This window comes from Pan troglodytes, chromosome 2 (genome assembly GCF_028858775.2).
Source record: "Pan troglodytes isolate AG18354 chromosome 2, NHGRI_mPanTro3-v2.0_pri, whole genome shotgun sequence".
NCBI classification, from domain to species: Eukaryota; Metazoa; Chordata; class Mammalia; order Primates; family Hominidae; genus Pan; species Pan troglodytes.
In genome coordinates, this window is record NC_086015.1 from 125,164,156 (window position 1) to 125,178,954 (window position 14,799).

At 35.1% G+C, this 14,799-nt stretch overlaps 1 protein-coding gene across 4 annotated transcripts in view; it reads left to right on the forward strand.

Annotated features, from left to right (window-relative positions):
- EAF2 (ELL associated factor 2) overlaps window positions 1-14,799 on the forward strand; it is a 59,368-nt gene that overhangs the window by 43,106 nt on the left and 1,463 nt on the right. For 2 of the 4 annotated variants that reach the window (XM_001165769.6, XM_063806167.1), the window contains one exon: window positions 8,190-8,374. The exons of the other annotated variants lie outside the window; for them this stretch is intronic. In XM_001165769.6, coding sequence (XP_001165769.2) covers window positions 8,190-8,236 — 47 coding nt within the window. In that variant the 3' untranslated portion in view covers window positions 8,237-8,374. Of the gene's footprint in view, window positions 1-8,189; window positions 8,375-14,799 lie in introns of those variants that run through there. 4 annotated transcript variants of the gene reach the window in all.

Consider the following 14,799-nt stretch of genomic DNA (forward strand, 5'->3'; position numbering starts at 1 on the left):
TTTGAAAACTAACAAAATAGACCAATAGAATAGACCAATCTTTAACAAGGGCTGAGAAGAAAAATAGAAAAATCTCAAATAGACAATATTAAGGAAGAAAATTAAGTTAAAATTATAACTATATTTTAAAAAATTATTGATATACAATATACATATTTATGACTTACACGTGATATTTTGATACCAGCATACAATGTGTAGTGATCAAGTCTGGATAATTAGGATATACATTACCTCAAACATTTGTCCTTTTTGGGGGGTTAAGAACATTTCAAATCTTCTCTTTTAGCTATTTTGAAATATACAATAAATTGTTGTTAACTATAGTCATCCTATTGTGCTATTGAACACTAGAACTTATTAAATTTATTTAACTGTAGTTTTGTACCCACTAACCAACCTCTGTTTATCCTTGTCTTCACCTTTCCGAGCCTCTGGTAACCATCATTCTACTCTCTATCTCCATGAGATAGACTTTATTAACTCTCACATGTGAGTGAAACCATATGATATTTTTCTTTCTGTGCCTGGCTTATTTCACTTAACATAATGACTTCCAGTTCCATTCATACTGCTGCCAATGACAAGATTCCATTCCTTTTTATGTCTGAATAGCATTCTATGTATATTAATTATTTATTAATCCATTAATGGACACTTAGGTTGATTCCATATTTTGGCTCTTGTGAATAATGCTGTAATAAACATAGGCTTGCAGATATCACTTTGATATACTGAGTTCCTTTCTTTTGGATATATACCTAGCAGTGAGATTGCTGGAGCATATAGTAGATCTATATAGTTTTTTGAGGACCCTCAATACTGTTCTCCATAGTGCCTGTACTAATTTACATTCCCACAAGCATTCCCTTTGTGTCCTTGTCAGCATGTTATTTTTGTCTTTTCAATAATAGCCATTTTAACTGGGGTGGGATGATGTCTCATTATGCTTTTGATATGCATTTCCCTAATAGTGATGATGAGTATTTTTTCATATGCCTGTGGGCATTTTTTAAAATTATTGATTTTAAATGTCTTCTTTTGAGAAAAATCTATTCAGATTATTTGTGCATTTTTAATTGGTATTATATGGGGGTTCTTTGGCCATTGAGTTGTTTGAATTTCTATATATTCTGGTTTTTAATCCCTTGTTGGATGGATAATTTGCAAATATTTTCTCCCCTTCTGTAGATTGTCTCTTTACTCCATTGATTGTTTCTTTTGTTGTGCAGAAGCTTTTTAGTTTGATGTGATCCCACTTGTCTACTTTTACTTTTGTTGTCAGTGTTTTCAGGTCTTACATACAAAAAAATCATGGCCCAGATGAATCTCTTAGAATGTTTCCCCAGTGTTTTCTTCTAGTAGTTTCACAGTTTCAGGTCTTAGAATTGAGTCTTTAATCCATTTTGATTTTATTTTTGTTTATAGTGAGAAATGGGGGTCTAGTTCCTTTTTTCTTTTCTTTTCTTTCTTTCTTTCTTTCTTTTTTTTTTTTAAGGATAACCAGTTTCTCAGCACCATTTATTGAAGAGACTGTCCTTTCCCCCACAGAATGTTCTTGGTGACTTTGTGAAAAATCAATTGACTATAAATATGTGGATTTATCTCTGAGTTCTCTATTCTGTTCCATTGGTCTGTGTGTCTATTTTTATGCCAATACCATGCTGTTTTCTTAGGTAGTGTGGTGCCTCCAGCTTTGTTCTTTTTGTTCAGGGTTGCTTTGGCTATTTGGCATCATCTGTGGTTCTATATGAAGCTTATGTTTTTTTTGTATCTGTGAAGAATGTCTTTGGTATTTTGATAGGTATTGCATTGGATCTGTAGATTGCTTTTGGTAGTATTGTTATTTTCACATTACAATTCTTTGAATCTTTGAATATGGCATGTCTTTCCATTTTTTGTGACCACTTCCATTTCTTTAATCTGTGTTTTATAGTCTTCCTTGTGAAGCTCTTTCACCTTCTTGGTTAAATTTATTCCTAGGTTTGTTGCTGTTGTTGTTGTTTTGTTTTGTTTTTTAATTAAAGACAGGGTCTTGCTCCGTTGCCCAGGCTGAAAGGTAATGGCATGATTACAGCTCACTGCAGCCTTGAACTCCTAGGCTCAAGTGATCTTCCCTCCCCAGGCTCCCAAGTTGCTGGGACTATAGGTGTGCACCACCATGCCAGCTAATTTTTTTTTTTTTTTAATAGCGACTGGGTCTCACTGTGTTGTGCAAGCTGGTCTTGAACTCCTGGCCCCAGGCAGTCCTCCTTCCTTGGCCTCCTAAAGCACTGAGAATACAGGCATGAGTCACTGTCCTGGACCTTAGTGTTTTGGGGTGTGTGTGTGTGTGTGTGTGTGTGTAGCTATTGTAAATGGGAATGCTGCTTTCTTGATTTCTTCTTGTTGGTTTATAGAAATGCCAATAATTTTTGTATGTTGATTTTTGTATCTTGCAACTTTACTGAAATTGTTTATCAATCCTGAGTTTTTTGTGGAGCTTTTAGGGTTTTCTCTTTATAAGATTTTGTCATCTGCAAACAGTGACAGTTTGACTTCCTCCTTTGCAATTTGGATACCCTTTATTTTTCTCTCTTGTTTCTTTGCTCTGGCTAGGACTTCCAGTGCTGTGTTTAATAAGAATGGTGAGAGTGCGCATCCTTATATTGTTCCAGCTCCTAGAAGAAAAGCTTTCGGCTTTTCCCCATTTAGTATAATGTTAACTGTGGGTTTCTCTTATATGGCCTTTATTATGTCGAGGTACACTCCTTCTAGATCTAGTTTGTTGAGGGTTTTTTATCATAAAGCGATGTTGAATTTTATCGAATGCTTTTCCGCATCTATTGAGATAATCATATGGTTTTTGTCCTTCATTATGTTGGTGTGATATTTCACATTTATTGATTTGGGTATGTTGAACCATTCTTACATCTCTGGGATAAATCCCACTTATCATGGTGAATGATCCTTTTAATGTGCTGTTGGATTTGGTTTGCTACTGTTTGTTGAGGATTTTTGCATGTATTTGCATCAGAGACATTGACCTATAGTTGTGTCCTTGTCTGGTTTCAGTATCAGGGTAAAGCTGGCCTCATAGAATGAGTTTGGAAGAATTCTCACTTCTTCAGTTTTCTGGAAGAATTTGAGAAGAATTGGTATTTATTCTTTAAATGTTTGGTAGAATTCAGTATTGAAGCCATCAGGTCCTGAACTTTTTTTTGATGGGAGACTTTTTATTACTGATTCAGTCTTATTACTTGTACTTGACCTGTTCATGTTTTCTATTTTTTCTTGGTTCAATCTTGGTAGGTGGTATATGTCCACAAATTTATCAATTATCATTAGGTTTTCCAATTGGTTATTTTTTAAAAATTATTATTATTTTTTGGAGACAGAGTCTTACTCTGTTGACCAGGCTGGAGTCCAGTGGCACAATCTCAACTCACTGCAACCTCTGCCTCCCAGGTTCAAGCAATTCTTCTGCCTCAGCCTCCCAAGTAGCTGGGACTACAGGCGCATGCTGCCACACCCGGCTAATTTTTTTGTATTTTAGTAGAGATGGGGTTTCATTGTGTTGCCCAGGCTGGTCTCGAACTCCTGAGCTCAGGCAATCCACCCACCTCAGTCTCCCAAAGTGCCGTGATTGCAGGTGTGAGCCAATGCACCCAGCCTTAATTATAATTTTATTAAAAAATTTATTCCAGTAAATTTGACATAGGAACGGATGGTTTTGTAGAAAAAGTATAATTTACCAAATCACAACCAAATAAGGGTCATCACAGAAATGTAAGAAATGTTAAACATATGAAATGGTATCAATCTAATTCACCACATTAACAGATTATAGAAGTAAACCCATATGATCATTTCAACAAATGAATAACTTGACAAAATTCAGTATTTATTAATTTGAAAACATGTACTTGAGGCTGGGCATGGTAGTTCACACTTGTAATCCCAGCACTTTGGGAGGACGAGGCAGGTGGGTCTCTTGAGGCCAGGAGTTCGAGACCAGCCTGAGCAACATGATGAAACCCTGTCTCTACTAAAAATACAAAAATTAGCCAGGCATGCTGGTACACACCCATAATCCCAGCTACTCAGGAGGCTGAGGCATGAGAATTGCTCAAACCCAGGAGGTGGAGGTTACAGTAAGCTGAGGTCATGTCACTGCACTCCAGCCTGAGGGACAGAGTGAGACTCTGTCTCAAAAAAAAAAAAAAAAAGTAAAATAAATAAAAACATTTACCAAAGGATGAATATAATAGGATTTTCTTAGCTTTATAAAAGTTAATTACCAAAAAACAGAACTCCTACAAACATCATACTAATAGAGACTTTAGGAGCATTCCCGTTAAATTCAGGAACAAGACAAAGAGGACTAATGTTATTTCTGTTGAGCACTCTATTGAATTTGCTAGCAAATACAATAAAACAAGTAAAAGAAATATAAGAATTGGAAACAAGAAATAAAATACTCTTAATTTGTAGGAATGTAAATTATCTACATAGGAAATCCAAAAGAATCAGCAAACGATAGAACTAATAAAATCATTTGGAAAGATTACTAGATGCAAAAGATATATGCGAAAGTAAAGTCCGTAGTGTTTTGGTCTATCAGTAATAACCACTTGGGAGGTGGTTGTTTTTTTTTTTGAAGTAAAAATAGTGAAATTTCTTTTCCTGATGTATCTAAACTGGGAGTTTCCTAATGAAATAAACCATCTCTGACCATTACTGCAATCATCCCATTGCTCAGCTTTATGAGACCCAACACCCCCTTTTGTAACAGATATTTTTAATTCTCCTTTACTATTTTGAAATGAATTTCATAGCTTAATATAATCTGTGCACATACATCTTTGAAAAGCATTAATTTAATTTAATATAAAGGCAAAAGAAAAACAAATTTATAATAATATGTGTTCTAACTTTGTAAATGTTAAAGAATAGCTATATCAGAAGATACAATGAAGTAACCATGTTTTTGCAGTTACTTTTAATGCATAGGTTTGGATTTAAGAAAAACAAAACAACATTCAACTCATATTATCAACAATTTTTCTTTTTATTTAACCTGTAGAAATAAGGACTAGAAAAGTATATGCATATATATTAAAAAATTGCGTCTACAGCTGCCTATACAGACAACTGTTGTTATGCTGTATTGCTGCTCCAAATACAATGAGCAGCATTGATGTTACTAATGTGTTGCCCCAAACTATTTTTAAAAGAAAATTTTTGAAAAGTTTTTAAAAAATACAAAACAAAATCATCTTCAGTTTACATGATAGCTGCATACTTGTAAGTTTCAATTAAATATGTGCAAAACAATACTTGGAATTTATGAAAATGTATTTCAGCTCTGGTTTTAAATTTATAAACAGATCTTCCAAGTACATATTCCACCAGACTTTCAAAAATTTCACAGAATGTAGAAGAGTTCTTTATTGTGCAAGACTGGTTCGTCCATTGCAAGACATTTAGCATTCCTAAACTCCCCTCCCACTAAATGCTATTAGCAATCTACAGCCAACAGGACAAGCAACCCCTCATGTAAATTTCTGTATCATCCCCTGGGGGGCAGTACTACTCTCAGTGATAACTATTGATTTAAATGCCTGAATATATTTTTATGGGTAAACTCTCTTTTTCTGAGACATAATTACAGCTGTGATTGAAAACATATTTTCTTTACTAAGCAACTCATAATCAAAGGCTAATCTTCTATCTTCAAAACTTGACTGAATATTTCCTAACCTTGACAGCATAAAGTCTATAAAGGCAAAATGGAACTCTGAGTACGTTTGGGTTTGTGTCACTTGAAAAACTCATATTACAGGCATCATATAACATTCTTATGTCATATAATAGTTTTATAAGTGGAAACTTAATCCTTGAAAATTATGAAATGCATCAGGCAAGGTGGCTCATGCCTGTAATCTCAGCACTTTGGGAGGCCAAGGCAGGTGATTCACCTGAGGTCAGGAGTTCGAGACCAGCCTGGCCAACATGGTGAAACCCCGACTCTACTAAAAATACAAAAAAATTAGCCAGGCATGGTGGCGCATGCCTGTAATCCCAGCTACTCGGGAGGCTGAGGCAGGAGAATCACTTGAACCAGGGAGGCAGAGGGTGCAGTGAGCTGAGATAGTGCCACTGTGCTCTAGCCTGGGTGACAAGAATGAAACTCCATCTCAAAAAAAAAAAAAAAAAGAAATGAAAGTGATGAGATGGTCATGAGAACCAGATGCACAGAAGAAGTTTTGGCAGATTTTCTTATTTATTTATTTATTTATTTTTTTTTTTGAGATGGAGTTTCACTCTGTCGCCAGGCTGGAGTGCAGTGGCGTGATCTCGGCTTACTGCAACCTCCACCTCCTAGGTTCAAGTGATTCTCCTGCCTCAACCTCCCGAGTAGCTGGGACTACAGGCATGTGCCACCATGCCCAGCTAATTTTGTATTTTTAGTAGAGACGGGGTTTCACCATGTTGGCCAGGATGGTCTCAATCTCTTGACCTCATGATCCGCCTGCCTCAGCCTCCCAAAGTGCTGGGATTACAGGCGTGAGCCACCGCATGCCCGGCCTCGCAGATTTCTTTATCAAATGATGTTATCAGTTCTGCAGTTCATGCGAAAGACTGAAACATCTTATAATTTATACGTGGCCTAAAAACTATTCTTCTTAAATTAGGTATTGATTTCAAAACATGCCAGCTTTTTTGATTGCGGATTAGTTAAAAAATACAAGAATTTTTCTAACCATTGTAATTTACTACCTAAGTGATTTCATTTAGTCTGTTTGCTTCAGATAAACCTCTACGATCAATGACTCTCAAATCTTTATTTCTAGCTCCAGCCTCTACCTTTAGCTCCAGACTTGTATATCCAACTGCCAGTACCGTATATATTTGGGTATTTACTAGGTATCTCAAATTTACCACATGAAAATTGAACTTGTGATTTTTCTTCTACAACCATGTTCCTCTGGTGTTTCTCATCTCAGTAAATGATAACTCAGTAAATGATTTATCCAGTTGTTCAGAACAAAAACCTTGGGGTCATTCTTCACTTCTTTCTCTTGTACCCTAAATTCAATGTTTTAATTAGTCCTATAAACTCTGTCTTCAAAGTACATTATAAATCTGACCACTTAGCCTCACCTCCCCTAGACTACCTGAGTCAAAGCCAACATTATTTCTTACATGAGAGACTGCATTAGACTTACAACTGCTCTCTTGTTTCTGTGTTTCTTCCACACCATTATGGCGTATTTACTGATCTACAACCGGTTTTAAGTTAGTTGCCTGCTTAAAATTTTCTCATGAATTCTCATTACATTTTCAAACAAAATCCAAAGTTTTCACCATGACCTTTTGGATATCTTTCTGACCTCATTTACTACTGTTACCTTCCTTATTCATTCCATTCCACCCACAGTGGCCTTCTTGCAAGTCAGAGAATGCAACAAATATGCTCCTGCCTTGGGGCATTTGCACTTCTGTTCTTTTGGCCTGGTCACTTCACCTCCACATTCTCCATTTTTTATGACTTTCTTCCTATATTTGGATCTCTGTTCAAATGTCACCCCTCAAAAAGGCCTTCAAAACTACCCTATTTAAAATAGCACCTGCCACTGCCATCTCCATACCCATTTTCATTTTTCCATAGCACTTATCCCTACTTGGCATTATGTTATATATTTGTTTATTTGTTTACTGTCTGTCTCCCCTACTGGACTGTAAGCTCCATGACTGTAAGTACATAGATGAATTACAAAATGAATCAATGGTGAATTATCCTTGACATGTATTATTTAATGATTTTGACTCCATTTTAAGTAAAAAAAATAACATTTTTTTCACTCTTCAAAGTGATATAGTTTAATCTTCTAAACTACATTTTTCTCATTTCCCAATTTAATTAAATCAGTGATATTAAAAAAAGAGTGATGGGGATATGTGAAAGAAGACTAAAATAGATGCCAGGAAATACTAAAACTGCTGAAGTTTGGTGGTATATTTTTTCTTTACACACAGTATTAATTATTTGAGTTACTAATTGTGTCACTGAATTACAGAATAAGCAAAATACTAGGTAAACAGAATCACGCTTGGGGGCTATATTTTGTGTAAAATTTATGTTATGCAAAAATAAATATTAAATATTTAATTACTACAGTTTTGTTATTTCTTTCTTATTTTAGGAAATGATTTGCAGCTGAGTGAATCAGGAAGTGACAGTGATGACTGAAGAAATATTTAGCTATAAATAAAAATTTATACAGCATGTATAATTTATTTTGTATTAACAATAAAAATTCCTAAGACTGAGGGAAATATGTCTTAACTTTTGATGAGAAAAGAAATTAAATTTGATTCAGAAATTTCAGTTGATGTTATGTATTTGTTTTTTAGACAGTTTATTTATATAAATTTATTTTTTTTAGACAGTTTATATATAAATATGTATTATACATGAAGTTATATATATATAATTAAATACAGCAGTTTTAGGTTCATAGCAAAGTTGAAGTTTTAGGTTCATAACAAAGTTGAGAAGGTCTTATTTCTTCTCTCCTCATTATCAATATCCCACACCAGAGTGGCACATTTGTTAAAATAGATGAGCCTACATTGATAGATCATTATTACACTAAGTCCATAGTTTACATTAGGGTTCAGTCTTGATGTTGTGCATTCTATGGATTTTTGACAAATGTGTATTCATCATTTTAGTAACATTCAGAATAGTATCACTGCCCTAAAAATCCTTTGTTCTGCCTATTCATCCGTCTTTTCCCTTTAACCCCCAGCAACTACTAATCTTATTGTCTCCATAGTTTTGCATTTTCCAGAATGTCATGTAGTTGGAATCATACAGAACATAACATTTTCAGATTAGTTTCTTTCACTTAATAATATGCATTTAAGTTTCCTCCATGTCTTTCATGGTTTGATAGCCCATTTTTTTTTTAAGTTTGAATACTCTCCTATTGTCTGAATGTATCACAGTTCATTTATCAACTCAACTACTGAAGGACATCTTGGTTGCTTCCAAGTTTCGTCAATAATGAAAAATTTTTAAATTCAATTTCTTACCTTTGGAATTTGTGTAGTTTTTTTTTAATTTATAAGTTTTTATTTTAATCTTGCTTTCTCCTTTTCTCTTTCTAGTCTAACTTTAGTTAATCTGTCTTCATTTTTATTTCTATTTTATTTATCAATACTTAGCCAAGAACTACAACTATGTTATTTATTACTTAACTCATAATTAATAAGCAAGCTCATAATTCAAAGTGACTAGTAAAATGCTTATCATTTTAATATAGTAATTATAATGGTTTTTACTGAAAGTTGTTATGCTGAGTTTTCTTTTTGGTGTTAACACTACCAGAAATGGTTACATGGTGATATGAGCTGATAAAGCTGGCTGTATAACATGCATTATGTTTTCAAACTTCCGGCAAGCTGAACAGTACATCTTCAGTACATCATTTCCCCTCCTTATTATATCCTTCATAAGTGAAAAATTCTTAAAGACCTTTTTTTATGGATCGAATACATAGTATATCATTCTTTATACCACTCAAGGGTATATATAAATACCTCAGAGAGAGAAGAATGAAATAATATCTCCCATGCTTTTGTATCTCCTTATTTGATGTGTTTTCAGATACCAAAATGTAGGGAGCTAGTGGATTAGATAAGTTCTCAGATAAAAGGTTCTCTGCCAGAAACAACTGATGATCCTGACGTGATTCTAAACATATACACTTTTGGTTTGATCCGTACTGAATGGTTTGATTAAACTGATGGTAGGCTGGGCGTGGTGGCTCATACCTGTAATCCCAGCACTTTGGGAGGCCGAGGCGGGCGGATCATGAGGTCAGGAGATCGAGACCATCCTGGCTAACATGGTGAAACCCTGTCTCTACTAAAAATACAAAAAAAAAAAAAATTAGCCGGGTGTGGTAGCAGGCGCCTGTAGTCCCAGCTACTCGGGAGGCTGAGGCAGGAGAATGGCGTGAACTCAGGAGGTGGAGCTTACAGTGAGCAGAGATCTCGCCACTGCACTCCAGCCTGGGTGACAGAGTGAGACTCTGTCTCAAAAAAAAAAAAAAAAAAAATACTGATGGTAATGTAAGCATGCAAGCAGAAAAAGTAAGTTGGCTACAAAAGAACAAAAATCAAAGGACTTTGAATTATTCTATAAGACTAAAATCTAAAGGTAATAAAGCTGCATCTGTGCAAGGGTATTAATGTGACCTATGAATTATGTATTCATCAGATGTCATCCATAGTTTGGTAAGAAGGTATTCTTAGACATATAAGAATTCAGGAATTCTATCATTCATATACCATTCCTATAATAATTATTGTAGTAATTTCTAATTTATTAAGAGATGAATCAAAATTAGGAACTCAAGAATGGAAAAAAAGTATAATAAAAATATATTATGAAAAGATTGATAACTAATATTTTCAGGACTGGCAACTTCTCTGTCTCCTGAAGGAAACTCACTCAGTTTGAAGGGGTAGTTGACACTCATGCCCAGAAACATTTTAAGTGAAAGTGACTTCTGGGATGCTGACTAGGGAGAGAAGGCCAAGAGCTTACTCACCCTATGGCCCTGAGGCTGCAATCCTAGTTGGGGCAATCATGTTTCAGGCTGAGACTGGGTACATGTGCAGCAGAGACTAGAGATGGCCTAAACTATTCACACACTCCTGACCAACCCTGAGGCATGTGCATAGTAAGTGCAAAAGGGCCTGATGAAAAATAGAACTTGGGAAGACTTGAAAATAACATGTTCTTTGAATGTATTCCCTTACACATACAGATCCATTAGCAAAGGACAAAGTCTTGTTGGCTCAAAGTGGTTTGGATATGATATTTGTCCAGTCTTTGGCCACTCAGGGTACCATTTTGTAGAACAGTGACCTTGAGGGAGGAGGGTTTGACTGGGAGGCAGAAGGGAGGCAGTGGTATTATCTCTGAAGAACTTTTGGCATTGACGTGCTAGAAATTTTTTTAACATTATCTAGGTAGTGCTTGTGTGAGTTACATATATATAAAAATTAACAGAGCTGTACACTTAAGATTTGTGCATTTTACTTCAAGTACATTTAATTTTAAAAGTCCATAAATAAAATCAATAGGAAAAATATTGCAATATAGAGGATGGCAGAACATTAATATCAATAATGTTTAAATTGACCTTACAAATTTAAAAGAAGGGGACACACGACTCTAGAAAAATGGGCAAAGAAAATGAATAGGCAGTTCCAAAAATTATAAAAGCATATATTTTGGCTCGGCATTCTCACTTCTGGAAATTTATCCTACACATATATTTAACTTCTGTGCAATGTTATTATTGCAGTATTACTTATAATAGAAAAAGACTGTGAACCCTGAAAATTTGAGACACGTCTTAGTTAATTAATTAATTAATTAATTTATTTGAGACAAAATTTCGCTCTTGTCGCCCAGGCTGGAATGCAATGGCGGGGTCTCGGCTCACTGCAACCTCTGCCTCCCCAGTTCAAGCGATTCTCCTGCCTCAGCCTCCAGAGTAGCTGGGATTACAGGCGCCGGCCACCATGCCTGGCCAGTTTTCGTATTTTTAGTAGAAATGAGGTTTCACCATGTTGGTCAAGCTGATCTCAAACTGCTGACCTCAAGTGATCCTCCCCCCTCGGCCTCCCAAAGTACTGGGATTACAGGCCCGGCAGTCTCAGTTAATTTAGAAAGTTTGTTTTACCAAGGCTGAGGACTAGCTGGTGACACAGCCTCAGGAAGTTCTGATGACTTGTGCCCAAGGTGGTTGGGACATAGCTTGGTTTTTTACATTTTAGGGAGATATGAGACATCAATCAATATATGTAAGAAATACATTAGTTCCATCCAGAAAGGTGGAGACTATTTTTCTTTCTTTCTTTTTTTTTTTTGAGACGGAGTCTCTGCTCTGTCGCCCAGGCAAAAGAATATTTTTCCATTTACCTATTAATCTTTTTGTTATTGATTTATGCAGTTACTTATATAATCTGGACACAAATCCTTTGACAGATATATGTAACACAAATATTTTCTTCCCCTCTGTAAATTGTCTTTTGACAATTTGCAGAGTGGTCAACAAAAGTTCTTAATTTTAGTATTGTCCAACATATCTTTTTTTTCTTTCATGGTTACCATATTTTATATCTATTTAAGAAATGCTGGCCAGGTACAGTGGCTCATGCCTGTAATTCCAGCACTTTGGGAGACCGAGGTGGGCTGATCACGAGGTCAGGAGTTTGAGACCAGCCTGACCAACAGGGTGAAATCCCGTCTCTACTAAAAATACAAAAATTAGCCAGGCGTGGTGGTGCATGCCTGTAATCCCAGCTACTCAGGAGGCTGAGGCAGGAGAATAGCTTGAACCCGGGAGGTGGAGGTTGCAATGAGATCATGCCACTGCATTCCAGCCTGGGCGACAGAGCAGAGACTCCGTCTCAAAAAAAAAAAAAGAAAGAAAGAAAAAAAAGAAATGCTGACTTACTCCACAATCATAAAGATGTTCTCTTATGTTTTCCTCTAAAGACATTTTTTTTTTACTTTAACATTTAGATAGGCAATCTATATAGAAATTATTTTTGTGTATGTTGTAAAATAAGGGTCAAAATAATTTAGGGGGTATGGATATTCAAATGGTGTTTATTTATTGAAATCAACATCATTTCCTTCACTGTATTACAGCATCATCTTTGTTATAAACATTATGTGTGTGAATCATTTTCTGAACTCTGTGTTGTTTCATTGGTTGCCCTATGTATCTGTGTCAATTCCACTCTGATATAATAACTATCTTTAAAATAGGTCTTAGATTGGGTAATACAATCCTCCACCATTATTCTTTAAGATTGACTTTGCTATCCTTGGCTCTTTGCACTTCCAAGTTGACTTTAAAAAGTCAGCTTGTCATTTTCTATACTCACAAAACCTGCTGGGATTTTGTTTTAGAACTGTAGAATGTTTTGAGAAATGTTGACAGCTTTACAGTATGAGCCTTCCAATTCATAAGCATGGTATGTTTCCATTTATTTAGATCTTCTTCAATTTCTTTCAGTAAAATTTTATAGTTTTTAATATTGAGGTCTAGAAGGTCTTTTGTTAGATTTATTCCTAAATCTATTTATATAAATAAATATATAAATGTATTCCTTAGATTTCCCTTTTCTATTTCTTTGGGACTGATGTTTGATACAATTTATTCTTGTGTATTTTAATTTAGAGAACTTGTTAAATATATGTTCCCTTTTAATTTCATATTTTCCTCTTCTCTCTGACTATATTAGATTCTATTAACTTAGAGCAGCAGTCTACTTTTATGTATATATAACTAAAACTTTATCATATGTCATAATAAATGTGTTCTGGTGTTGTAATCACTAAGGACACAAATATTCTTTACTCATCACTGATACTTAGATTCTTTCACTTTTATTGTTTGTCTCAGAATAGTTGGTGCTCATTTCTGTCTGGGAGGTGCTTTCTTTTTATCTTTTCTCTTTCTCCTTCTATCTGATGTTAGCAAAATAATAGGATTTAAGAGCCATCTTAATATTATATAAATGGCTCAAGACTATGCCTTGGGAGCCTAGGGTTCCAGTCCTTGCTTTGTCCCTTCTGAGTTCCTCTGAAATAGAATAGGAGAGAATTTATGACCAGTGTTTCCCAAATTCCTAGCGTAAGAATTGCTAGAGGTGCTCGTTGAAAACAAAGATTCTTAGATCCCTACCGAGATCTACTGAATTGGAATTTCCAAAGGAAAATGATTCTTATCCTCAGGGAAGTTTCACTCACATAGGACAAGATTAAGATTCCTTCCATCTCTGATATTATTCGATTCTGTGAATACTATCATTATACTGCCATAATCAAACGAAGAATTTTGTCTAAACAAAGGAGTGTCAGAAAACCACTGCCAATACTCCAAAGTTTAGTATTTGGGATACCTATCAGCACAAATAAATTGGTACATTGCATACAGGTGCTATTCCATCTACTCTGACAGATCAAGGAAAGCCACAACATAAGTGGATCTTCAAGGCATCTGTGCCTCTGCTAGTTAACTTGACTAGTAACTTCTGACCATTTATTTTCCATCCAAAGTCATTAACCAAACCAAGTCAGAAATGGCAGTGCTTCCTGAAAGAATAACTATAGCTTAATTATTAATGCCACAGTCAGAAATGAAGCTGGACTCTTCTTTGGGTAAAGGTTGGTGGGAGACAGTAGAAATGAGGGGTGTAATAGAAGCTGAGAAGATATGGTCAAAGTCTGAGTTAAAGTTTAGAGAGGAAAAGACAGTTTATCCTGGCCCTATTTGTCAATAAATTATTTGAATAGTTAATGTAAAAATTTTGTGAGGGATAGAGTTATAGGTTTTCTCTCTTGTATTTTCAAATAAAATAATTCATTCTGATGTTGCCTGACCTTGTTGATTTAGTCTTCATTTTTCTTATTTCTTTTATAGCTCTCTAGCCTTTCTTTTCCCTTTTCTTTTGACAAACAACTAGAGGGGCACCACGCTCTTTTCTTATTCTTTTACTTCTTTGGCTTGACAAAAATAACACAGCATAAAATGCACCTAGCATTATCATGTTTGTTCTTGTTCCTCTTCTGATAAGGACTAAATGTATAATTAAGGAAAATGGTGTTCACAACAGTACCTAGAAAGTAACTGGTTCACAATTTTTGTTCAAATTAAATTTTATTTATTAAATGAAAGAATAGATTAATCTTGAAGTGAGAAAATGAAAATATAAGGA